Source organism: Sphaerulina musiva (genome assembly GCF_000320565.1).
Source record: "Sphaerulina musiva SO2202 unplaced genomic scaffold SEPMUscaffold_12, whole genome shotgun sequence".
In the NCBI taxonomy this organism is placed as follows: Eukaryota; Fungi; Ascomycota; class Dothideomycetes; order Mycosphaerellales; family Mycosphaerellaceae; genus Sphaerulina; species Sphaerulina musiva.
The window spans coordinates 140754-164107 of NW_016017394.1; the positions used below are offsets into that span (position 1 = coordinate 140754).

At 51.6% G+C, this 23354-nt stretch overlaps 9 protein-coding genes across 9 annotated transcripts; 3 read left to right on the forward strand and 6 right to left on the reverse strand.

Moving 5' to 3' along the window:
• Window positions 1-3051: 3051 nt before the first annotated feature.
• Window positions 3052-3729, reverse strand: SEPMUDRAFT_159202 (glutathione S-transferase; the record flags this gene model as incomplete). The annotated part of the gene is made up of 1 exon (XM_016907828.1): window positions 3052-3729. Exon 1 carries the CDS (start codon window positions 3715-3717, stop codon window positions 3052-3054), a length of 666 nt encoding a protein of 221 aa, XP_016756382.1. The 5' UTR covers window positions 3718-3729.
• Window positions 3730-4127: 398 nt separating this feature from the next.
• On the reverse strand, window positions 4128-5890 carry SEPMUDRAFT_93736 (cytochrome P450 71D7; the record flags this gene model as incomplete). Its single annotated transcript, XM_016910625.1, has 3 exons — window positions 4128-5386; window positions 5444-5479; window positions 5614-5890. Coding segments are annotated over 3 exons (1572 nt in total), but the record flags the coding sequence as incomplete, so codon positions are not given.
• Window positions 5891-6067: 177 nt separating this feature from the next.
• SEPMUDRAFT_151969 (uncharacterized protein) lies at window positions 6068-9992 on the reverse strand. Its single transcript, XM_016907159.1, has 2 exons — window positions 6483-9992; window positions 6068-6412 (listed from the first exon to the last, which is right to left on the reverse strand). The coding sequence occupies exons 1-2, from the start codon at window positions 7650-7652 to the stop codon at window positions 6356-6358; spliced, it is 1227 nt and encodes a 408-aa protein (XP_016756384.1). The 5' UTR covers window positions 7653-9992; the 3' UTR covers window positions 6068-6355.
• SEPMUDRAFT_7553 (uncharacterized protein) lies at window positions 9254-9994 on the reverse strand (the record flags this gene model as incomplete). Its single annotated transcript, XM_016910108.1, has 1 exon — window positions 9254-9994. A coding segment is annotated over one exon (741 nt), but the record flags the coding sequence as incomplete, so codon positions are not given.
• Window positions 9995-10198: 204 nt separating this feature from the next.
• SEPMUDRAFT_151970 (cystinosin) lies at window positions 10199-11551 on the forward strand. Its single transcript, XM_016907160.1, has 3 exons — window positions 10199-10280; window positions 10349-10811; window positions 10881-11551. The coding sequence occupies exons 1-3, from the start codon at window positions 10213-10215 to the stop codon at window positions 11235-11237; spliced, it is 888 nt and encodes a 295-aa protein (XP_016756386.1). The 5' UTR covers window positions 10199-10212; the 3' UTR covers window positions 11238-11551.
• A 301-nt stretch (window positions 11552-11852) lies between these two features.
• Window positions 11853-13142, forward strand: SEPMUDRAFT_166745 (FAD/NAD(P)-binding domain-containing protein; the record flags this gene model as incomplete). The annotated part of the gene is made up of 1 exon (XM_016908254.1): window positions 11853-13142. The coding sequence occupies one exon, from the start codon at window positions 11853-11855 to the stop codon at window positions 13140-13142; it is 1290 nt and encodes a 429-aa protein (XP_016756387.1).
• Window positions 13143-13595: 453 nt separating this feature from the next.
• Window positions 13596-16068, reverse strand: SEPMUDRAFT_166746 (MFS general substrate transporter; the record flags this gene model as incomplete). The annotated part of the gene is made up of 4 exons (XM_016908255.1): window positions 14946-16068; window positions 14334-14887; window positions 14006-14276; window positions 13596-13945 (listed from the first exon to the last, which is right to left on the reverse strand). Exons 1-4 carry the CDS (start codon window positions 15196-15198, stop codon window positions 13596-13598), a joined length of 1428 nt encoding a protein of 475 aa, XP_016756388.1. The 5' UTR covers window positions 15199-16068.
• Window positions 16069-18914: 2846 nt separating this feature from the next.
• On the forward strand, window positions 18915-20309 carry SEPMUDRAFT_20461 (cytochrome P450; the record flags this gene model as incomplete). Its single annotated transcript, XM_016908329.2, has 1 exon — window positions 18915-20309. A coding segment is annotated over one exon (1395 nt), but the record flags the coding sequence as incomplete, so codon positions are not given.
• A 537-nt stretch (window positions 20310-20846) lies between these two features.
• On the reverse strand, window positions 20847-21650 carry SEPMUDRAFT_111633 (uncharacterized protein; the record flags this gene model as incomplete). Its single annotated transcript, XM_016900926.1, has 1 exon — window positions 20847-21650. The coding sequence occupies one exon, from the start codon at window positions 21648-21650 to the stop codon at window positions 20847-20849; it is 804 nt and encodes a 267-aa protein (XP_016756390.1).
• Between the last annotated feature and the right edge of the window lie 1704 nt (window positions 21651-23354).

Genomic DNA, 23354 nt, shown 5'->3' on the forward strand with positions numbered 1-23354 from the left:
ATTCGATAGTATAAGCAACTTTATCGTATATCTAGATAATTAGGTAATTGTATATATTGGATCCTCCTTAGAGCGATACTCTATTGCCTCCGCAATATAGTCTTCAATCTAATTAGTACGGAACGACCTCCAAACCTTCCGAAGCGCAGCGTAGGTCAGGTGTAGGGGGGAGTAGAGTACCAATCAATTAGCAAAAAATGTATATATATAGCTGTATATAGCTGGAAATTCCAGAAAGCGCATGCTCTAATTGGCGCGATCCTTTGGGGTAGGGCGCGCTAAATCCACTAGGCCCAATGCGTTACTACCTCAAAAAAGCCCGCCGTAGGCGGGCAGACTGCCTACCTACCTGTCCCTACGGGCTACCTTGCCTAAAATTCAGAAGAGAAGGACAAAAAGAAGAGAAGAACCAAAGAGAAGAGAAGGACGAGGACGAGGACGAGGAGATAGAGATAGAGATAGAGATAGAGATGCGCGCGCTGTACGCGCGCGAAAATTGAGATTAGCACCTATAGCACACACTCCGTACTACCAACGGGCAGGCCCGTAGGACATATTAGTAGGTAGATATAATTCTAACGGTTATATTACGAGAAAACACGAAAAGCATATTGATAATAAGTAGTATACATTTACGTTCAGCACGTGATTTATGTTAAGCCGGTTAACACCGCCTTAGCGGTAGTCTTTACAATACGAGTAGTTTGTCTAGGATATCGCTGCCTCTTCGTACTAGAGACTAAGAGCAGTAGCGAACTAAGATAGACCTGTCTCTTTTGACCTCTATCTAATAGGGAATTACTACTAATAGATTACTATTATCGTATAAGGCATAGTTGTCTTAATCCTCTATCTCTTCTTCTTGCTCTCTAAAGAATTAGATTAGAATAGCTAGGAGCTTAGGATCGACCTCTAGTAGCGCCTTTATTATATTACTTAGTATACTAGAACTCCTATATAATAGGTACAATATCGAGGGTTTCGAGAGTAAGAGGTTCTAGGTTAGTATACAAACCTGAATATATTGTCGATGTCTATCCTCTAAGAATTATTATTATTATTATCGAATATAGGCTTTTCAGTACACGGCACCTAGTCGGCTTAGTTTCAATCTCGATCTTATATAAAGTAGGCTAATAGGTATACAGCGACTTATTATACTTAGTAGTGTTAATATAGTAGGTAGTAGACAATATACTTAAGGAAACGATATAAGATATAGTCGTAGGTTGCGTATATATAGAATATACTAGTAGGATAACGCAATATAAAATTTGTATTGTCTGCTCTTCTACCTCTCACTTTCTTAGCTTAAATAGGTATATCTTACGCTAGTACTTACCTTTAGTATTTTAATATCATTTATCGGATTATCGCTATAGTACCTAAGAAGCCTAGTACTAGTACAGCTATCTACTTATAGCTGTAGTAGTAGCTATAACTTCAATTATAATCGCGGTCGCGGAAATTCTACTAATTCTCTTAAAAGCGGCGGCGCCGGCCCTTCTATACTACGCAGTAGTAGTAGTAGACATAGTATCGGTCTAGGCTAAGGTATAGAAGAAGATCCTTAGTTCGGCCGAGATGAATCGGTATCTAGCGATTAGTACCTAGACGCCTTAGGTTAGTACTAAGAGCCGGGTTAGTAGTAAGAGTTTAAACATTAAGAGGAAGACTTAGATTAATAGGCTCGTATATATAAGTTTAGCTAGTAGGCGTCCTTAGAGTACTAGCGCCTACGCCTACTAAGTCCTACTACTATGAAGACTATAGGAATCGTCGTAGCCTTAGTTATAGCCTTAGTCGTAGTTATAGTTGTAGTTCCTTGACCTAGTATTATTTACTATAACCGACTAAGCTCTATTAACTCCTATTAGCTAGTATATAGGTCTTGCTAGAGGTCTCAGCAATATACGCCTGTTACTCTAACTAAGCAAGTCTTACTCTATATTAGCGTCGCTAGGTAACTATACTATATATTCGTTAGTAGCATACTACGAGTAGTACTTTCCCTACTATTACCGGTTCTAGTATCTATATACTCTATCCCTAATAGAGTTAGCTTAGTTAGTAATATAATTAGTAGTAGTTTGGCAGTACTTTAGTAGTATTCTATAGTCTACTTTGATATTAAGTCTATGTAGTTATTACTTTTCCTAGACATTTTTGGAAGTTCAGCAAAACATTCTAAAGAAGTTTTCAGAGAAGTTTCTAGGGAAGTTTCTAGAGAAGTTTCAGAGAAGTCTCAGAGAAGTTTTAGAGAAGTTTCAGAGAAGTTTCTAGAGAGTTCTCTAGAAATCTATAACTGCAGTTTTTATAACTTCCATAGGCTATATACTCTACTTAATAAGCTATTGTAGAACTTCTCTAGAGAGACACTTACCGAATCTTTAGATACAATGTCTTTATAAAGTTGGGATCCTATAACACCTAAAAATGACTGCTTAGACAGTCTATGGATTGAACACTTTAATTAACATTAAAAACCTAATATAACTATCTTGACGAATTCTAACAACATATATAATAGTATGTTCTAATTATAGTATAGACTCTTTCCCCAAACTGTCCTAGTTGTACATATATCAGTAGCCTAGCTTTATTGCTATCTATTGATTTAGTTAAACTACATAGTCTACTATCCTACTATTACTATAGTAATTGTATCCCGTAGCTATATACTACAGACTCCCTTATCTTTGTCGAGGTTATATCTATTTCTACAGCCTTGCAACTGTTCTGTAACCGAGCTTCTAAGCGTACTAAATGATGTGTGTGTGTGTGTGTGTGTGTGTGTGTGTGTGTGTGTTATAGTTAGAGGGCTTTTACTTTAGTCTATAGCTTTATTCTAATATGGAACTCTACTAAGTCGATATAGACTCCTAGAGAAGCGGGGGTAGGCTTAATGATAGTAAGCAGTAAACCTATATCAAATATATTTTTATAGAGATGTTGATAATTGAGTACAGGTATACTAGCTAGCTATATAGATACCTTCTGCCGATCGTATAGCCAGCCAGCAACCACTAGCATCCTCACGATGAAAGTAGCTCAAACCACAGTCTCTGAATTGAGATCGAACATATAAGGGGTAGTCTCTTTGAATGTCTGCCTCTCCTCTAGCTTCTCGCAGTACTTCTTCAGCTCGGGATACAGCTCTGCAACCGGTCTGGTCTTGATGAATTCAATTTGGGTTACGGTACAGACGACCGCGATATCCGCAATCGTCAACACATTTCCCAGCAAGTAGTCTTGACCAGTCGGGCGTTCCTGCGCCAGCTTCGACAGTGCTTTCAATCCACCGTCAATCTTGCGGTTCTGTCGGGCGAGCCACAACTCGGACTGCTTGGATTGATCCCGCATGCCCTCAAAGGCAGCCAGCACAAAGGCATCCAGGATGCCTTCGGAAAGCGTCAGGATTTGTCGAGCTTTCAGGTCGGTATCCAGGTCGCCAGTCAGGAGTGAGGGCGCTTTGTCTGCATACTTCTGGACAATGTACTCCTGAATATGAGCACTATCGTACACCGGGTCTCGGCCATCGTCAAAGAGGAGGATGGGCAGCTTCTCCAGGGGATTGTACTTGGGCGTTTCCGTCTCGTTCACATGCCATGGAATCTCGTTGCGAATGTTGAAAGGAATGCCCTTCTCCATCAAGGCTATTCGGTTCATGCGCGCGAAGGGCGATGGTGTCGCTGAGATCAAAGTGATTCCGGCCATTCTTGTGTTTGTCGTTGGAATAGTGGATCTCGAGAGATGCTGCTGCAGTTGTTTTGTTCGTTGCATAATCTCTTATCTCGTAATACAATAACCATTTCCCTTATCTATACTCCGCTATGGAATTGGTTACGTTTGTATATATAGCCTTGTCTGTATAGCTTGTCGTATACGTCACTGGATATGTACTTTAGGTACATGTACCTCCTATACAAGCTTAGAAGCTTGATTAAGCTCGAGTCGGCAGTCATGTAAACCAACAACCTACAATAATGTACTTCAGTACAAGGTGCGGTGCATGCCGCCATTTCAACATATCTCCGCGGTAGTGCAGTGAGGCTAAAGTACAGCAGAAGAAGTGCGGTATCTGGTGCAGGTAACTGGAGTGTGCGAATTCAAGTTGCTTGTGTCCCATCGGATCGGGGCAGAAACCGCACCTGGACACCCGTCAGCATAGCCATAAAGTAGTACGTGATGTTTTCATCCAAAGGCACGTCGACCTCCACATGGAAGTTTTGGAACAGCGTCGGTACAACTTTGTACAGGATCAACTGCGCAAGATTACGTCCCGGACACGTTCTGGCACCACCGCCCCAGGTCAAATTGTATCGTTCCATATCTCTGGTGTTGTTGTTGTTGTTCTTGTTGTCGTCGTCTTCTGGAAGCCATCGCTGCGGTCGATATTCCTCGGCATCATCTCCAAATATTTCCCAATTACGGTGCAGAGATACTGGATTGCAACCCACTCGAGTACCTTGCGGGATGTAGGTGTCATGGACGTAGAGTCCGCCGGACGGTACCGCCCTGGATGGGCTCATACCCAGAACAGGATACAGGCGCTGCGCTTCTTTGATAGCAGCTTGCGTGTATGACAAGCCAGCAGCATGAGCATATGGAAGAATCATGGTGTTGCCATGCGAGGTAGGACGAGGCAACTCCGCCCGCACGCGATCTCGAGCGCCGGGACGAGATGCAATCATGGAGACGGCAGAGATCAGTGCAGACGTTGTCGTCTCATGACCAGCACCAAAGTTTGTCATGGCCATCCGCTTTAAATATGTCAGACTGAACTCGGGCTTGTCCATATGCAATTGGATCAAGTCGGCCATCAGATCAGTCCGGTCATCTCTCTGTGGCTTCGGGCGAAGTGCTGCTGTGATTCGCTTGGTGATCTTCGAGTAGACTGATGTGAAAAAGGGCCTGAACGGGGCTGGAGTGCGAAAGGTCAGTCGCCAGACGCTGGAAAAGCATCTCCCAGAAGCTTTGAAGTGGCTCTCCGCAAGGACAGCCCAAGTGAAGAGGCCAAACACACTTTTCCGTCGCCAGTTCAAATACGCGTGGCTGGAGCTGCCGTAGTCACTCTTAGCTTTGAGATAGCCCGGTGAATAAGACAGCACCGCGGCAGAAAGACATTCTACAGTAATAATATGCATCCACATTTTGAGGTCCACGGGGGCACTGTGCAGGCCCTGGAGCTGAGCCACGACTTTGATCAGGACATCATCAATAGCAGCTTCATATTTTTGTATGTTATGCATTGAGTAGAGCGGTCCAATCGTTCTTCGTTGCAGCCTGTATCGTTCCATATCCCTCTCGGAGAGCAGATCGAGACTGTCTGGGAACCGGAGATTCCACCATCTGTCAAACTTGGGACGATTGAGAGCAGTCGCTACTGCTCATGGTCAGTACATATACAGGAGCTGTTTAGCGATCTTTGCGCCGCACTTACAGTAAAAGTCCGACTTCTCGTAGCCCTGTGTAGCACCTGGCCGGGAGTAAGCACGTGCACAACAGGCCATCGACATCTTCTTCCTTTTTCCTCTTCCTCCTCTTCCTCCTCTTCCTCTTCTTCTTCTTCTTCTTTCTCTTCTTCCTCTCCCCTACACCCACGCCACTCACTGTAGATTTTGGAAAAGGCCTCCTTGCTATTGAACCATACCTCATTGGGTCCGACTCGAACCATGGGTCCATAGATCTGGTGGAGGGTCTTTCCCAGGTGCAACATGCGGCCGTTACGAGCATGATACGCATACCATACATTGGAAATGGCCGCGAGCTTCGGACCCGGGATATTGGCTAAGGGATGGAGAAAGAGTCGGTACAGGACGATGGAAGTGACCAGGCTGATCAGAAGCGCGCAGAGTCGCCGCGCGACGCTGACTATGAGGGCCAGCATCGTGAAGGAGACCAATGTCCATGTTGGTTTGCCGTCCGCGTTCATCATGTCGTGACGAGCAGAGTCGCGTTCCAAATATCAAAGGTGGATTGCAATACCGGACATCTGCCGCCTTCGCCTCCGGGCCTTGGCGACATGGCATCCTGCAACTACATCTCGATGTGGATCAGGTACATACATTTTCACGCGGTGCCGGATCTTTGCCCCATGTACAAATGTATCAGCAACAGATGTCATGAGAAGTCGGATGGGACACCAACGACGACAGCAATGACATGTGGGAAGCAAAGTGGTCTCTATTACGCCTTCTCGGGAAAACATTATGGAAACTAATATATGTGCAATTGCCTCTGTCAGTCCGTCACGCGCTCATCACTGCAGCATTCTGAGGGCACCTCCCGAGTCATGCTATGTGTAGTGCTGGGCCCACCAGCGCACTCCATTATCGAGGTTCGCTCACCATGCTCATTGAAGGAACAGGTTGATGAGCGCACACTGCTGGGTGGTGTCGATGTTTTGTGTCTGCAGGATCATGCCATCAGTATCAAAGGGTTTCAATTGGAAGCAGAGGGCAGTGCGGTTGTGAACTCACATCATCAATGAGTGGGCAGCAGTACGTGGCACCAGCAGGGCAACCGCTGATAGGGTCAGTGACTGAGCAAGATGCGCCCGGGACAAAGAGATTGTCGTCCGCCGTAGTGGGTGGAGTGCAGCATGATGGGATGTTGCTGGCGCCGCAAATCTCGGCATCGGTCAAGACACCATCTCCGTTCTCGTCACCTCCGTTGTCATCAGGTCCCTCTGGGTTGGGAATAATGCCGCCGTCAATGGGGCTACCATCACAGCCCTCGCACGGCACTTCCCCTCCGTCGCATGGGTTCTCGGAGGAGCCACAGCCAGGATCATCAGTGGGGGTGGTGGTGGGAGCACTGCTGGTGGAGGTGCTCGTGAAGGTTACCGGGTCACTGATGGTGAAGGTGCTCGTGAAGTTCGATGGGACACTGAAGGTGAGGGAGCCGGTCAATGTCAACGGGTCACGGATGGTCGAAGTGGTCGATGGAACAGAAGTGGATGTGAAGATGGGAGGTGTCGGTCCCAAGGTTGGCGTCGGGATTCCTGATGGCAAGGTGCTATTGTTGCCCGATGGGTAGAGGGGACTTGACGATGGGTAGGTAGGCTTCACCGAGGGATACAAGGGACTTGGTGTCGGGTAGGTAGGCTTGACTGGGTGGCTGGAGTATATTGGCTTGGAGGAGTAGTACCCGGCAGTAGAAGAAGACGATCCACCATACTCGGCAGAGGAGTGTCCGCCATATCCGCCGGTAGCGGAGGAGTGGCCCGGATAAACGCTCGCAGAGGAGTAGCCGCCAGCAGAGGAAGAGTAGCCGGGATGGGCGGTGGCAGAGGAGTAGCCAGCAGCAGAAGAGTAACCTTCCGCAGCCGAGGTATAGTGGCTCGGAGCAGGGTAGGTGGCAGAAGGGTACTCGCCCTCGCCCTCTCCCTCTCCCTCCTCCTCCCACTCCTCGGTGCAATCGTCCTCCTCTGCGTCGTCATACTCGGGCGCAGGAGGCGGATACGAAGGCGGGTCAACGGGCGTGGAGTAGACGGGCGCTGGGGGAGAGTAAGTGCTGACAGCGGAGAAGGTGGGCTTGGACTCTTCCTCGGTGCAGGTGGTGCTGGTGGTCTCGGCTGGGGAGCCGTAATTGGGCAGAGCAAGGGCACCGGAAGCCAGAGCGGCGATGAGAGAAGGGCTGAAGTACATGGCGAGCGAGGCGGCGGTGGTGGTGGTGGTGGTGGTGGTATCAAGCAGATCAAACGAATGTGGGGTGCTAACGAAGGTGAGGGTGCGGGAGGAAGAGACAGACGGGCAAACAGCGACAGACTCTTCTGGCGGAAGCGGACGCTGATGAGAGGAGGAGAGTGAGTGGGAGGGAAGGAGGGAGGAGAGAGACAGCGAGGACAGGAGTGGGCTGCTTCATATACCACCACGACGGAGCGACAGGACACTGGCACTGACACTGACACTGACACTGTAGGAATCGCGTCGCCTCGTGGGAGATTGGACGCCCCTCGGCCCAGTGGTTTGCATGGTCGACGACGTTGGAGACTCATCAGGCGGCGAGTGGTATGGGACAGACGTTTGGGTGGCGATCGGGAGGGTGAGAGTGAGAGGAGGAGTGAGAGGATGGAGGATGGAGAGTGAGAGGAAAGTGGAGTGGGAGAGTGGAAGGGAAGGATGGAATGTTCGGGACGCGTCAAACTCGGCCATTCACAGGCTCGCGGGACCTGCATCGACGGGGCGCGCAGCAACGTGCGTGGCGGGATGAGGAAGTGCTTGGCGGTGATCGTGGAATAAGCGTGATGAGGGTGAGGAGGGTGTGTGTGCCATACCGTGGTACTGTCCTCGCTGCTGGATCCACTTCATGTTTCTTGCCATGCTCCTGAAGGCAGCAGGAGAGAGAGAGGGAGAAAAGATGCCCACAAATGTGCTGTATCTATCTCTTACAGTGTTGGTAATAGAACTAAGGTACCTGTACCTAGGGACACACATGATACCTGAGGTTGTAGGTACTAGGTATACCTGAGGTTGTAGGTATGTCGCGCAAGTTCGGGGAGGTGGGTGGTCATGTAAACGCCAAGCCAAGCCCACGGCGGAAATTGGACCTCTCGTGTCTCGCTCTCGACACTTGACGGGGACGGGCTCTCCGGCGGTCGGCTCGGCTCTACTTCCACCCGGTGGGTCGCCATCTCCCACTTTCCATTCTTTCGCATCAGCAGAAACGGCGCAGAGCAGAATCAGTGGGCGAGCAGACGCCATTGTCTACGCTTCCACGGCCACGACGTCTACTGGCCTCCCACTGTACGCCTAATTTCCCCTGCACCCCCCCCCCCCCCTTCCACTGTGGGTGTGCAGATGTCGGCATGTGTCTTCACAAGCATTGGAGAACGCTGGAACCTTCCCGTCGTCGGGACGACTTCATAGGTCTGATGACCTGAGTCGAGCACTCTCCGTCACCTTTCGCGAGGCAGTGGAGTGCGTGCGGTAGCCGCGCTATCCACGTGCTCGACTATCCCCGCTTCAGTCGTTGCCATCTTTCTCGCTGAGACCTGCCAGAAGCCGTCGTAGATGGACATCCCGAACGAGCTTCAGTCCTCATCATCGCTTGAACTATCCTCGTCCCTCCTCTTCCTCTTCCTCGTTTCATCCAAAGCAGAAACCTCTCCCATCCTGACCCTCCTCTGTCTCTCCATCTCTTTCTGCATTTCCTTCTGCGTCTTCTCTTTCCCATCCCTGCCTTGAGTCTGCATTTGTCCTTGTTGTCCCTTGATCCCGAAAACATAACTCCTCGCCTCCCTCTCCTCTCCCTTCCACCCACCTCCTCCCTCAATGTTGCCCAACGTCCGAACATGTTGATATCCCGGATACGCTGCGGCGAAAAACTTGAAGCTCGTCATAACTTCGAGCCCAGCATGTCTTGCCAGGTCTCTCACGTTCCACAGCGTATATGGCTCGCCTTCAAACAAGGTAACGACGACTTTTGCCTCGTGCGAAAGGAGCATCTGGCAGCTTTGGAAGAATTCGACGAGAAGTTCTTGGTTGAAGCGCACTTGTCTATTCACGTCGGTCGATTTCCCGCCGACGTGGGGAAAGTTGAAGAGAATGACATTGAATCTCCCTCCTGTCGCGACTGCTTTGGCCAGCGATTTGTTCTTGTCCAGCTTAGTGGCGTCGACGTTGTAGACGACATGTTGTCCTTCTTCGTCAAGATATCGCACGTGCTCTTCTACTTGCGGCTTGTATTTCTCAAACAGGACGTCTTGCGAGACGTAGCATGTCGCCGTGACGTCGTAGCAGCCGTGTTCTTGGACGATGCTCTTGGCAAAAGAGAAATCGCCCTCGCCGATGAGGAGGATGCGGTCCGAGTCTAGAAAGGGTATATGGCTTTTCGGATGCTGCACTTTCGCTGATTTGGATGATGGCTGCTGCTGCTGTCTCGACGCAGATTTGGATTTGATTGCGTCTTTTCGCAGTGGCGGTCTCGTGGGCTTTCGATTTTCGGCGTGGTTGCTATGGACCTTGCGTTTCTTGCTGCTTTTTGCCATGACAAGAGGCGCAATGATGAGAAGCAGAAGCCGACATGTGGGATCACGAGAATGTGCATGTGATATCTAGGTACGTCGGCAACTGCGGACGGAGCTACATGTACCTCCTAGAATGCCGCTTATCGCCCATCATAAGCGAGTCTTGGCAGTGTCAAGTGGTACCTAGATACATATACAGTAGTAACAGTACCAAGGATTCCACGGGCAGAGTCCAGGAGATGGAAACAATGCTCTCCCTCTCCTCCATGTCCCATCAGAGTCGTCTCGTGGCGCAGACCATCTCCTTGTAAGCAAGCACATGCTACATGGAGCCCGCCTCCCACTAATTATATCTTACCTCCTATGCCCCAAAAGACTCTGCGGCTGGGTCTATGTCAGCCTGTGGACCATATCCTACTATCCCCAGCCTCTGCTCAACCGACAGCGCCAATCTACAGAAGGCTACGCCTTTGACTACCCTATTCTCAACGTCTTTGGCTCGCTCTGCTACACTACAGGCACCACTCTGCTCTATTATTCCCCACTCGTCCGACGCGAGTATGCGTTGCGCCATCCAGCTAATCCAGAACCCACCGTTCGCTTCAACGACGTCGTATATGGCCTGCACTCTGTTGCTGTCACCGCAACCACCCTCTCGCAGTTTTGGCCCAGCCTGTGGGGATGGAGTAAGCCTGCTCTCAGAAAGCCCAGCAAAGTGACCATTTCGATCGTGGCGGCAGGCTTCATCTGCCTGCTGATTGCGATATCCATAGCATTCATGCAGGAAACATTTCACAGGCATGAACTTGTTCGTGCCTCTTTCATCTGGCTTGACGTGGTACATACCTGACATTCTCCTTCCACTGACCATGGCACGCATCAGAACTCCAAATAACGGCTGGAACAGGTCTACACGCTCACATACATCAAACTCGCCATCACATTAGGGAAATACATGCCGCAAATCTCGATGAATTACCGTCGACAAAGCACTTCGGGCTTCGCCATCACCGGCGTTACTCAGGACTTCGTAGGAGGTCTTCTCTCACTTGCGCAATTGCTCATTGACTCGAGTTTACAAGCTGATTGGACCGGATTGACGGGCAATCCGATCAAGTTGGGGCTTGCCAACGTGAGTATGGTCGCTGATGTGGTCTTCATGGTACAGCATTACGTGCTGTATGGGGACATGGGAGGTGGAGGGGGACACACGGTTGAGGAGCAGGAGGATGTGGAGAGAGAACGAGAGCCATTGCTGGGGTGAGGTAAGGTATCTAGGTTGTACCTCCTACCTCCTAGTACATGTACCTCCTAGGAGGTCGGAGGTAGTGAGGAGACATGTTGCAGGTCGACGACGGTACATTGATGCCGCGAGTCATCTATTGAGACTACCTAACTGTGTAACTGGAGAGGCAGATATCTTGGCGCCGGAATGTGGCGACGAAGCTCGACAAATGTATGCAACGAAAGCCAAGAGAATTACAGGTACCTACACCATGTACCTGCGCGCAGCTGGTGATGCTACACACAGCTACCTTAGGTATGATTACACATCGCAATGCTGGCGACATTTGTCGCTTCAAGAAATCATTTTCCGCTACCGCAAAACAAAAGCACGGCCACCCGCAATAGATGCGCCATTCCGTGAAAGTGAGTAAGTGACGTCAAGATATCTGATCAGCAAAAAGTACATCTACATGTACCTGACATGAGCTGTTTTGTATGACCGAAGATGACATGCAGAATCAGGCAATACTACATATATCAATCACATACATGTACTCCTCGTATGTGTTGCTTTCACCATTCTCACGATCCATCAACACCATTCCAGTAGACCACTTTCATCATATCAACAACAAAAGAAGCCTACCTTATCATGGCTGCCAAGCAAACGGTCGTGATCATAGGCAACGGCTGGGGAGGTTTCACCGTCGCTCACGGCCTCCTCACATCCAAATACAATATAGCAGTCATCGCACCCATTCGAACCATCCAGTACACTCCCCTCCTCGCCAGTGCAGCAGCTGCGCATTTCGATTTCCGTCTCGCAGAAGAACCGGTGCGAAGAAGAAACCGGATGCCAGAACTCCGCTACCATAAAGCCAATGTAGAAGACATTGACTTTGACAAACGACTGGTATATTGTCGACCTGCAATTGCCAATATCGCAGGAAACGATTTCAGCAACAAAGATAAAAGTTGTTTCACTGTCAATTATGACAAACTGGTCATCGCACCGGGCTGCATCAATCAGACGTTCGGTACACCAGGAGCGTTGGAACATGCGAATTTCCTCCGAACCACGAATGACGCGCGCCTGATCCAACAGCGGATACTCGAAATGTTAGATGCGGCTTCCGTGCCCGGATTGACAGATGCTCAACAGCGGGACATCCTGCGCATCATTATTGTGGGAGGAGGTCCGATCGGGATTGAAGCCGCGGCGGAGCTGTTCGATCTATGGAATGACGACATGAAGTATTTGTATGCGCATTTGCAAGGGAAATTCAGTATTGAAATCCACGATGTTGCGGAGAAACTGTTGGGGAGTTTTGAGGGGAAACTGGGAGAGTACGCCGAGGATAAGTTGAAGAAGAGGGGAATTGAGATTCAGACCGAGAGCCATATTGAAAAGGTCGAGGCGGACGCCATCTATACAAAGGAGCTGGGCCAGATTCGGTATGGGTTGTTGTTGTGGGCCACGGGAAATGGAGCGAACCCGCTCGTGGAGAAGTTGGAATCTGTCAAGAAGACTGACAAGTTGCCGAGGATACTTACAGATAAGAGGTTAAGGGTGTTGCAGAAGGAGAATGACCAGGTCATGGAGAACGTGTTTGCCCTGGGGGATTCGGCGGATATCGATGGGAACTTCCTTCCCATGTTGGCAGAGGTTGCAGTACAAAAGGCCGAGTGGTTAACGAAGGCTCTCAACGACGATGGGGGTGAGTCCCCGAAGCCATTCGAATACAAGCAAAAGGCGAGTCTGGCATATCTCGGAGGACAGGACGGAGTTGCCGATGGAGAGTGGACGGGACAGTCTGCATGGCTCGCATGGAGAAGCGGGAGCATTTGGCATTGGCCGCGGAGTTGGAGACGAACGCTGATGATCGGCATCAGCTGGATTTTCAATGTGGTCGGAGGTCGGGACATTGCCAGGAAGTGGTAGATTCCTCGGGTACCTACCTTACCTATGTAGGAGGTAGTATGGGGTGAGAACGGTACATGAACTGTACCAATGTATAGGTAGAATGTATACATACCTATGTACCTCCTTAGGGGCGGGAGGAGATCGTCTCTGCCTCCGCCGTTTTGCTTACTCATTCCGTGGCACTAGTGCTGGCGGACTCTTGGCGCGCTTCCACCCTCATCTCACTTCACTTCACTCCACACCACTTCACCTACCTCACCCCCATCTCTTTCTTGATGTTACCGTATTTGGCCGATCACTTCACTTGTCACCCACACCCATCCAATGACAGTACATGTATCACTTCACGCATCAATCGACTTGAAACGGCAGACTGTAACGTTCTTCGCCACCGCCCGCCCTCTGTCTATGAGACGGTATCAATATCGCTACAACTGTGGCTCGGACACCAAATTCAATAAGCCAGACGACTTATTCTCTAGCAAACTTGGACCACGCTCTGACCCTGGATCCGTACTTGATCAAAACTATGGGAAACGGCGCCAGCATGACGCATATCAGCCCCAGCATAATGCCTGACCACCGCACGCCCATGCTGCTGAACATTTCTGTGCTCAGGACGGGAAATGCCGCTGCCACGATACTTCTCAGGAGGACATTGATGGCCAGTGCACTGTTGGCATCGTACAGGTAGACCTCGATGATGTATAAATTGGAGCACATAAAGACGAGTACGATACCACACCCGATTGGCGCTCCTGATAGGACCTGGGGGATCCACGAGACGCTGGTGTTGGATGTCAATGCAAAGGTGAAGAGACCTGCGAATAACATCAGCTTCTTGCCCGCGCAGTGATAGTCTAGCTTCGCACGAGACACACCTGCAGGCAGCAGAATTGCTCCCAGAATGACTGGCAGTAGCCGATCCTCCGGCGCCATGACCGCGCCCGCTTGGAGACGCTTGCCGTGCCAGACGCTGTGCGCGCCAATGATCACGCACGCCACCATGATTCCCAGCAAGACCCCGAGAAATGGCAGGCTTGCTACAAGAGGCGCCCATCCACGCGTGATGTGGAACGCAAAGGGGTACAGCGTAAGCGAAAGATACAGGATGCCGTACACCAAGCTCATGTACAGCGTGAAGATGATCAACTACGGAACGTCAGCCATGCATCAGACAGTCAAGGGGAAATTTATCGCCCGACTCACAATTGGCTCCGAGATGAACATTCTAACAGGCTTCGTGAGGTACTTCTCGACGAAGTATCGCGCGGAGGTCGGTGTCTCTTCGCTCTTGGCGTGTAAGGCCCAGTCAAAGGTCTCGAAGCGCAGCTTCTGCGCCTTCCTCTTCAGCAGCACGGCTTCGGATGTCTCAGGTGTGCACATGAATGCCAGTACAAAGACGAAGAAACCTGCGATCAACGTAATCCAAGCAGTCCACCTCCAGGAGAGGCGCCTGATGATGAGACTGCCGACAATGGGTCCTGTGACTGGACCGCAGTAGACACCGATACTGAATATGGCTGTGGCTAGACCCCGTCCAACAGGGTCGAGGAAGTCGACGTACATGCCACCAGTGATGGCGAGGGGAGCAGATCCAAACATGCCAGCGAAGAAGCGGACGATGAGGACGGTTTCGATATCCTTGGCAACACCGAGTGCGACTTGGAAGATCAGGAAGCCAACATATCCCAGCCAGAGCGGTTGCGTACGCCCATATAGTTCGCTGGCTGGACCGAATATCAATGGCCCACTTGCGAATCCTGCAACCCCCAGGTGATTAGCCACAATGCTACAGGTCTGACGTATGGCACAACACACCGAGGACATATAAGGAGATTCCCAGAGTCGTTATCTTTGCAGTTGTCTCAAACTCATTCCTTGTCTCTTCGATGATGGCGGAGAAGACACTACTCCCAAACGAAACTACGAAGGTCATCAACGTTGTTGTTACAACAATCGACCATTTTCGGGCTATAGACCAATTGCATGGTCTGTCTGGATCCTGTGGACCTGTCCAGTTCACAATAACTGAGCCTGTCGTCGCTGCTGCCTCCAGTTGCTTCGACTGCATAATGTGGGCGTGAAGAATGTGATGGGTGAAGAGGACAAGGTTCCAGTGTTCTGGGAGGTCGGCTGATCTAACGACTTTGTTGTGCCATGGCTAGTGCTTTATGATCCCACCTCCTCCTACATGTGCTTCAAATCAGCTTTCGCACTAGCTGATTCTGGAATAGCTTTTGCTCACAATGATACAACGCCTTCGCAGCTCGGAATGGATAGGACGCATAGGCACGGTCCATGGAAGCTTAGGTCTATGATTTGCTGCAATCCTTGTCTCTCCTAGGGTACTCAGGATGGTTTCATACTCTGATGTGCGAAGAGTCTGTAGTTGTACAGCCTCTCTGCGCTATATCATGCGACAGGAGCCGGGGGAGTCTTGGGCATACAAAGTCAATAATATGCTCTCGTCGCTTCATCGGCGATACCGCACTCACGCGGTGCCCCTGGCCTAGGAGCGACACCTGGCGACTTGCCAAGATTGAGATGCGGAGTTTTCGCCCTCTTAAAGACCGTCCGCATGATGCTGGTTGTCTCGAAAACACACCAGTGATAGTAGACCTGGGAGCCTACAGCCCGCGCCCTACAGGGAGAGGGTCACTGCTATCCATACTGCACACGGGAACGCTGCAGCCTGTACGCCGTATGCTCCTCAACACGAGCTATGCATATTGTGCGACTCGATTGCAACGTACATTCGGGCATCGCGCTCGCTATTGCCGTTGACACGCGTACTATCATTGCGCGCATGCAAATGACACACTTGGGCTACCTTTTTCCGAAAGTTGCGCAGACGGTGGCATGGTGCGAAGGCTACAGGCAGCTATATCCGACCCTGCAATCTTTGGCGAGAGCATGGGTCGACTACTAATCGAAACAAACCTGAGATTGACAGAGATTTTTTCTTCTTTTTTTTTCTTTTTTTCTTTTCTTTTGCGGCATATAGCATCGACGTGGGGCTGGAGGGCATGCATGGCAGATATTCAGCTTCTCCTTAGTATTATTAGACTAAGACCCCCTTCGGCAGTCAGGCATCTCAACACGACAGGGTGCCGCTGCCCTCACTCTATTGATTCCCGGAAACGTAGGTTCGCGCTAACGATCAAGTAGCGCCTCAGCGGCGGTGACCGAAGTCGAAGATTGGTGGCTAGGGATTGCACTCAGCCACAAACTGTTTCCTACTACCTGGCTGCCAACCCCTTGAGCACCCTGAAATCTGTGGCGCACGGCATTGATCTGGCAAGGAAAGTTGAGACATAGCCTGATCTCCTCCTTCTACCTGTACCACCTGTGCCACCACGCGGGATCGCCGCCCTGGGGGCCATGAAAGCCGTGGTATCGCGCCGATGATCTCTTTGACATGCCGAATTCAAGAGCCAGTCGCGCCTAGAGCGGGGTGGACGATGTTTATGCGCGCTATTATTTTTTCCAACAGCGACCATCAGGTACCTGTACTTTCAAGCCTGAGCTGTAGTTGCCGAAATCTAGGTACCTAAGTCTAGGTACCTAAGTAGCGCTATAGCCAGGGCGACGGAGACGGCAACTTGTGCTATAGGGTGATGAGCTAAACCCTTAGAGCATCCGAACACTGGCAGTCGAATTCCGTCGACGATTCTCCGATTACCTGATTATATCGCCCACGTTCTTTTCTGATCCGATGGGCCAACGGCGAAAACTCTGGCCGGACATGCCTGTAGTATTCACCGTCATCATCATCATCATCATCATCATCATCATCATCAAACGTGCTGCTGGTTCGCTCTTCCTAGTAGGGGAGGTGTAGGGGAAAAAAAGGAAAACTCTCATTACATAGTGTGCTATCCCGCAACTCACAGCGAAAAGCCATATTCCATGTTAGTGCGCAAAGGATCCTAGTCGACAAAGGCGCTCGATCCGCCACATGTATATCTCCTAGAAGGCGTTCCCCTGACCGGCCGGGGGGAGGGGGGGAAGGGGGGCTCGGCCGGCCCGTCTCCTACCAGCCATACTACCTACCTACCTACATACAGGCTACCTAGGTACCTACCTACCTACTACAGGCTACCTCGGTACCTACCTACCTACCTACCTACCTACCTACCTGAGACCTGCAAACTACACACCACGATCGACGAACACCACTACCAACCTGACTTGTCTTTTTTTCCTTCCCCCCTTTGTTTCTCCCTTCACCCGTCTTTCCAAGGACCTTGACCAGCGCGGCGCCAATTGTGATGATGGTCTTCACAGAGCGGGGCAGCCGTTCTGAAGGGCCGCGGCAGCAGAGCATTGGTGTGGATACATACTATATACCGACATACACACACTGCTCCGAGCCTCTAGGAACCCAGCCGACTTCCAACCACAGGCTCATCAGTACAGTGGCCGCCCTTGGCCTCGGCGCAAATAAAGAACTACTGTGTACAGGGAGGTAAGTTTTGGTTTCCAGTTGCGCTATGAATTTGGGCAGCAAGCAACAAGTGGACAGTCTATGCCTGATCCCGTCTATACCGACTACTACTACTGCTCCTACCACTCCTACCACTACTACCTATTACTACTACTACTACTACTACTACTACTTACTTCTACGATCGACGAGACCATGTCTTCAGCTGACTTTAGCTAGGCCGGGTCGTAGTCGCCCGCTAAGCAGAAAGGCAAATGGCCAGCAGTATATCGGCAGTGGCGCCGCTTGTCAGTAGTTTCTGTGGTTGTATACAGGCATCAGTTCTCCTGCAGCGCTATGATCTCGTGTCCCCTGTGGCTGTGTGGCAAACCAGCCTGGGGAGGGTCCAGGATATCTCCCACGCCCTCCTATCCCCCCCTAAGTAAGTCAGACACAATCCCTTGTATATTGCTATCATTGAAGCCCGCCATCGTCGGTGATGGGTCTCAGTACACTGCCTTCGCTTATCCGTTGTGATACAAGCTCGACCCACGCCACCCGGTAGGCCAATCTGATTTCGCAGGGCCACGACGTAATTCGCGTACGTCCGTGTGATGCTACTGGGCCACGCCCTACCATCCCTGACCATGTACTTGACGACGGCGACAACGACGAAGACGGCGGCGACGGCGACAACGCCGATGACACCCTCCCTCTGGTCATCGTCTCTATTCACAATCGCCGTAAGCCGAGAGCTTTCGTATCAAGCAGACAGTGGGTCTTACCTAGTAGCGCACAAGTTCAGCTCCTGTTTGATCCACCACGAGCAAAAATTTCCAATCCTGATGGGGGGAGGGGGGAAAGGAGGGGGGGTTGGGCGGCGGTTGGGCGGCGGTAGTAGCAGGTTGTTGCTTCGATGATCGACATTATATAAAGCAGTGCTCTGCTTCAGTGGCAAAGTAGGCTCGTCGTCAATCATTCCTGCATCCCATCTTATCCCCATACTACCGCCACCACCCCTCAGGATGGATCAACTCGATCTCAATGCCTCCGGTGTCATTCTGGCGCCTTTCGAACGCCCACTGCACATCTTTCCCCAACCTGCCTGGAGCACTACGCTGGACTCCATCATGGAGAAGGGACAGAGTCTCATGATGATGATGAGTGTCACCAGCCTTCCACGCCTGCCGCACACTGTGGCCTGGGTGTTTGCACTCGGCTGCGCGTACATCATGGCTCGATTGATATACATTCTGATCATCCGGCCTCGTCTCTCCTCTCTGCGGCACCTCCCCGCCCCTCATCAAGGCCCGGCGGTGTTCCGTCTGCTCCACGAGCCCAGTGTGGTGGAGCTCGAGCACTGGCTAGACACGGTCCCCCACGATGGTTTGATCCGGTATTACGGTCTCTGGAATGAGGAGCGCATCTTTGCCGCCTCTCCCGAAGCAGTGAAACAGCTGCTGGTGACCAAGCCAAATGACTATGTCAAGCCGCGATTGCAGTTCGTCCTGGCGAAGAATATTGCAGCTGAAGGACTGCTGATCCAGGAAGGCCAAGCGCACAAGGGGGCACGCAAGGCGTACAACCCCGCATACAACCCCGAACAGACCCGCAAGTCCTACCAGCCCATGTACCAGGTCGCGGGCCAGATGCTCGAGGCCATCGAACGTCAGACTGAACAAGAAACACCGTTCAAAGCGAAAGGTCTGGCGGGCATTCTCAAGCCAGTGTCTGCAGGCGCCATTGACATTGTCGGCCGTCTTGCCTTTTCCCGAGACTTCAACTCGGTCCAGAACCCCCGCGGCAAAGGTTTCGGCCACGCATATGTCGAGATGTTCAAGACGACGCCTCGCGGTCAGTGGACGCTCGATGCAGCAGCAAAGATTGGTCCCGAGCTGGCCTTGCGACTTCCTCTGCGTGCAGTGAAGACGATCAAGGGAGTCATGGCCTATGTGCGCGAGACTGCGGAAGATATCGTTGCAGAACACGAGGCCCACTTCAAGGCGGACTGCGGTACAGAATCTTCGGGGAACAACAACGACGATACGCTGACCACGCTCATGCGAGCGCACCATTTCGAACACGATCACTTGGTCGATCAAACCGTCCACATTCTGGCAGCAGCTACGGAAACGGTCTCGGGCAGCATTGCGTGGGCCATTCATCTCTTATCCCGTTATCCACACATACAGCAACGCGTGCGCGACGAAATTCGAGCACATCTCCCTGCTCCCGGCAGCGACGATGCTACCACGTTCTCGGAACAGGTCTTTGATACACGTCTGCCCTACTTCAACGCAGTGATCAAAGAAGTGCTTCGTTACCACAGCATCAACACCATTCTCTGGCGAGAAAGTGTGAGCAACACGGCTTCGATTCTGGGACACAGCATGCCCGTCGGCACGAAGATTGTCTACAGCCCATGGGCTTCCAATCGGGATCCACGATACTGGGGAGAGTCGGCGCGCGTGTTTGATCCGGAACGGTGGTTGACCGCCGGAGCGACGAGTTCGACCCCCAACACGTTCTTGACGTTTGGAGCAGGCACACGAAGGTGTGTAGGGGAGCAGTATGCACGAGTACAAATGCGCTGTGTCATTGCTGCTCTAGTGGGCCGGTTTGATTTCCAGCCGCAGGAAGGTCGGATGGAGATGGAGAGCGATGAGGGTCAGGAAATCGGTAGCCAGCATCCGCTGACCCTGTTCAAGATTCTCGAAGGATGGAACTTGAGGGTCACTCGGGTGGAGGGATGGTGATGTGATGCTTGTGATGGTGGTGGTTTTCCGCCGGTGTCTCGGCCGAAGAGCAAACGTAAGAGTCCGAGTGTCTCGAGAGGCTTGGCGGGATGTTGCAGAATGCATGTGATAGCGCACAGACCTCGCCAAACGGCCAGAGGCCCAGAGATAGGTACCTTAAGGAAGAACCTTGGAGGGGGTTCGCGATCTACCTGCTAGTACGAAGTTCGCGTGAGGTGCTGAGGTCGGTGCATGACTGCATAGGTACATGTAGTTGTGCCCTGTAGAGAGAATGATGTGTGTGTGCACAGACCAGCTTAGACGTGCGATCTAGTCTCCCATGTATGCGAACAAGAATGAAACACTCGGTTGCATGCTCACAAGTAGATAAGTGTCACTTGATGCCCGCTAATTCTACAGGGTCTCCAGTCATTAGTGCTCTGCATACAACCATGCCAAGGATTGTTTCGCATTGCGACTGGCTGCTGCCGAAAGTCTCGGTGTCAAGTCCCCTACACACAAGGCCGGTGATGTGTCAGCCGTCGGTCGATCCGTCGTTCAAGGACTAGGTGGAGCAGCAAAGCAACAGGAGAAACAGGTATGGAGCCTCTGATTCCAAGCGGGCTTGATGCTGCGAGGCTCCATACTTGCAGCTCTCTTCCTCTCCAGGTGAGAAGTAGGCTTCTCCACAATTGGACAGGTCGAATCGTAGGAGTGATGTGAGACGGCACCAAAGCTCACGGCCGGCCTCAATGGCCGTCGTAGGGGAATCACTGGATGGTCCTTTGGTGGTGGTGGCGGTGGTGAGAAGGAGGAGGAGGAGGAGGAGGAGGAGGATGGAAATGTAAAGTGTGATGGTGAGCGGATAGGCAGTCGGTTGGTATGGTTTCGGAATCCTTGCGCAGACGTGGGGTGGATGGGGGGAGGAAGTTCTGGGACGTGGAATTCTGATATGTCGATGGAAGTTCGAGCAGCAGATCTGGAGTGGTAGCGGAAGGGCTTCCGTCCTTGTTCTCGTCCTCCTGACTGCCGGGAAGGGCCGAAGAGGGGGAGGGTGGAGGTGGTGGCTGGGGGTGGTGAGTGGGTGTGGTGGAGAGGGGCAAGATGTCCTGGGGCGAAGAGGCTGTGGGAGGCGATGTGGGTTCGAAGCGGGAGAGGGTGAGGGTGGTGGTGGTGTTGTGGTGGTGGTGGTGGTGGTGGTGATGGTTGTTGAAGGTGTTGAAGGTGTTGTTGTGGTTGTTGTAGAAGTTGTTGTTGTTGTTGTTGATGTTGTTGTGGAAGACGCACTTCTCTGGTGTGGTGGGGCTTGACGTGGACGGGGACGGGGATGAGAGAGCGGTCTGTGCCAGGCACGGCATACATGGTGCCCGCGGAAAAGACGATCTGGGACAGAGGTGATCCATGAATGGATTCCAGCAGCTGCGTGCAAGAGCCGGAATGCAGGAGATATATATCTGACTCTCCGAAAGGATGGAGTGTGTGTGTGTGTGTGAGAGGTGGTGGTCACCAGGTGGTAGAGTACCTTTGGTAGGTAAGGGGTACAGGTAGGGAGTGGGAGATAGTGTAGGTACCGAACCTGTACTTCTCATGTCAACTTTGCAGGATACCGGAGAGCGAGAGCAGACGAGGGTCTGATCAGGGACGGGACTTTGTTTGATATATAAGGCACCTTACCTGTTGACCTACCTACCTGTACTGTACGGTACGGTACCTGACTGTACCTGACTGTACCTGTCCTGGGCTATCTCGCCGCCCCGTCCAGACGCCTCAGGTGGTGCACTTCTCGTGGGACTCCCATTCCCTCTGGATACATGTCCATTCTTCCACTACTTTCAATGCGACATGCACCGTCATGGTCATAAATAGCTGGTAGCTATGTACCATGTAGCCAAGTAATGCAGGGAGATGTATCATCAAGACGCCTCCTACCACAGTCGTTGGTCACACTCACTATAGCATGCTGGATATACCTACCTCCTATGTATCCAAAATAATCCAGCCAGCATTCCCGCCCGTTGCGGCCCGAGTACCGCTGGCTCGGTTACTGGGCCAGGGACCCCAGATCCCTGTGCAGTGGCCAATAGCCTCGCCGATTGTCCCACTCCCAAGACTCCCAACCGAGACAATGCCTTCATCTATCCGAAAAGGCACTTCCCCATGCCCTCTTCATCTCTGGAGAGGGTGAGCCTGTGAGGAGCATGATGCATGAAATCTATCTTGTTGTGATTGCGTGGACGCTGTGGAAAGTGTTGACCTCATTTGGCCCCACGCACGCACGCACGCACTCACGCACTCACGCACTCACGCACCCACGCAATTCTTCTCGGAATCGGAGAGCTGGCTGTAATCCAGGTCAGCGGGTCCGGCTCCTAGCTCACAGCTACCGGCTCCCAATGCATCAACACGACGCCTCTATTCTACACCATGGTCCGTGGTTGTGCAATTCCAGGCGCAACAATCTCCATCGTGGCTACCGATGAGCGGCCGAAGACGACTCGTAACTCGTTCACCGAATGGATTGATTGCTGGGACATGGATGCATCGTTCCTAGGTCGCACGCGGATAAAATCAACCATGCCTCGGGGCGGACGGCGTTGACCTGGTCTCCGCGTGTCATGGTGGCGTTGCCGTCGAGCGATTGAATCTGTTGTCTTCGGTAGTGAGGTAGACAACCACCACCGGGCATGATGTACGGAGAGGTCGGTAGGGATCCTTGGTAGGTAGGTGTGTAGATGTGTAGGTACCTGAGGTGTGTAGGGAGGTACAGGTAGGTAAGAGGGAGGGAGTCAGGAGAGACGAGAGGTAATGGAAGGTAATGGAAGGTAATGGGAGGTAGTCGACGACCTGAGGTGGACAACCAGTGCATGTACGAATGAGGCTAGCACAACTCTATCTCTGTCTCTCTCTCTCTCTCTCTACCCTCGGCACTTTCGCCAAGACGGACTACCACCGAATATCCCGAATTGCCAACTTGGACATCCTACATTCACATCCATCCACCCATCCTCCTCCTCCTCCTCCTCCTCCTCCTCCACACGCCCCCCCCCCCCCCCCCCCCCCCCCCCC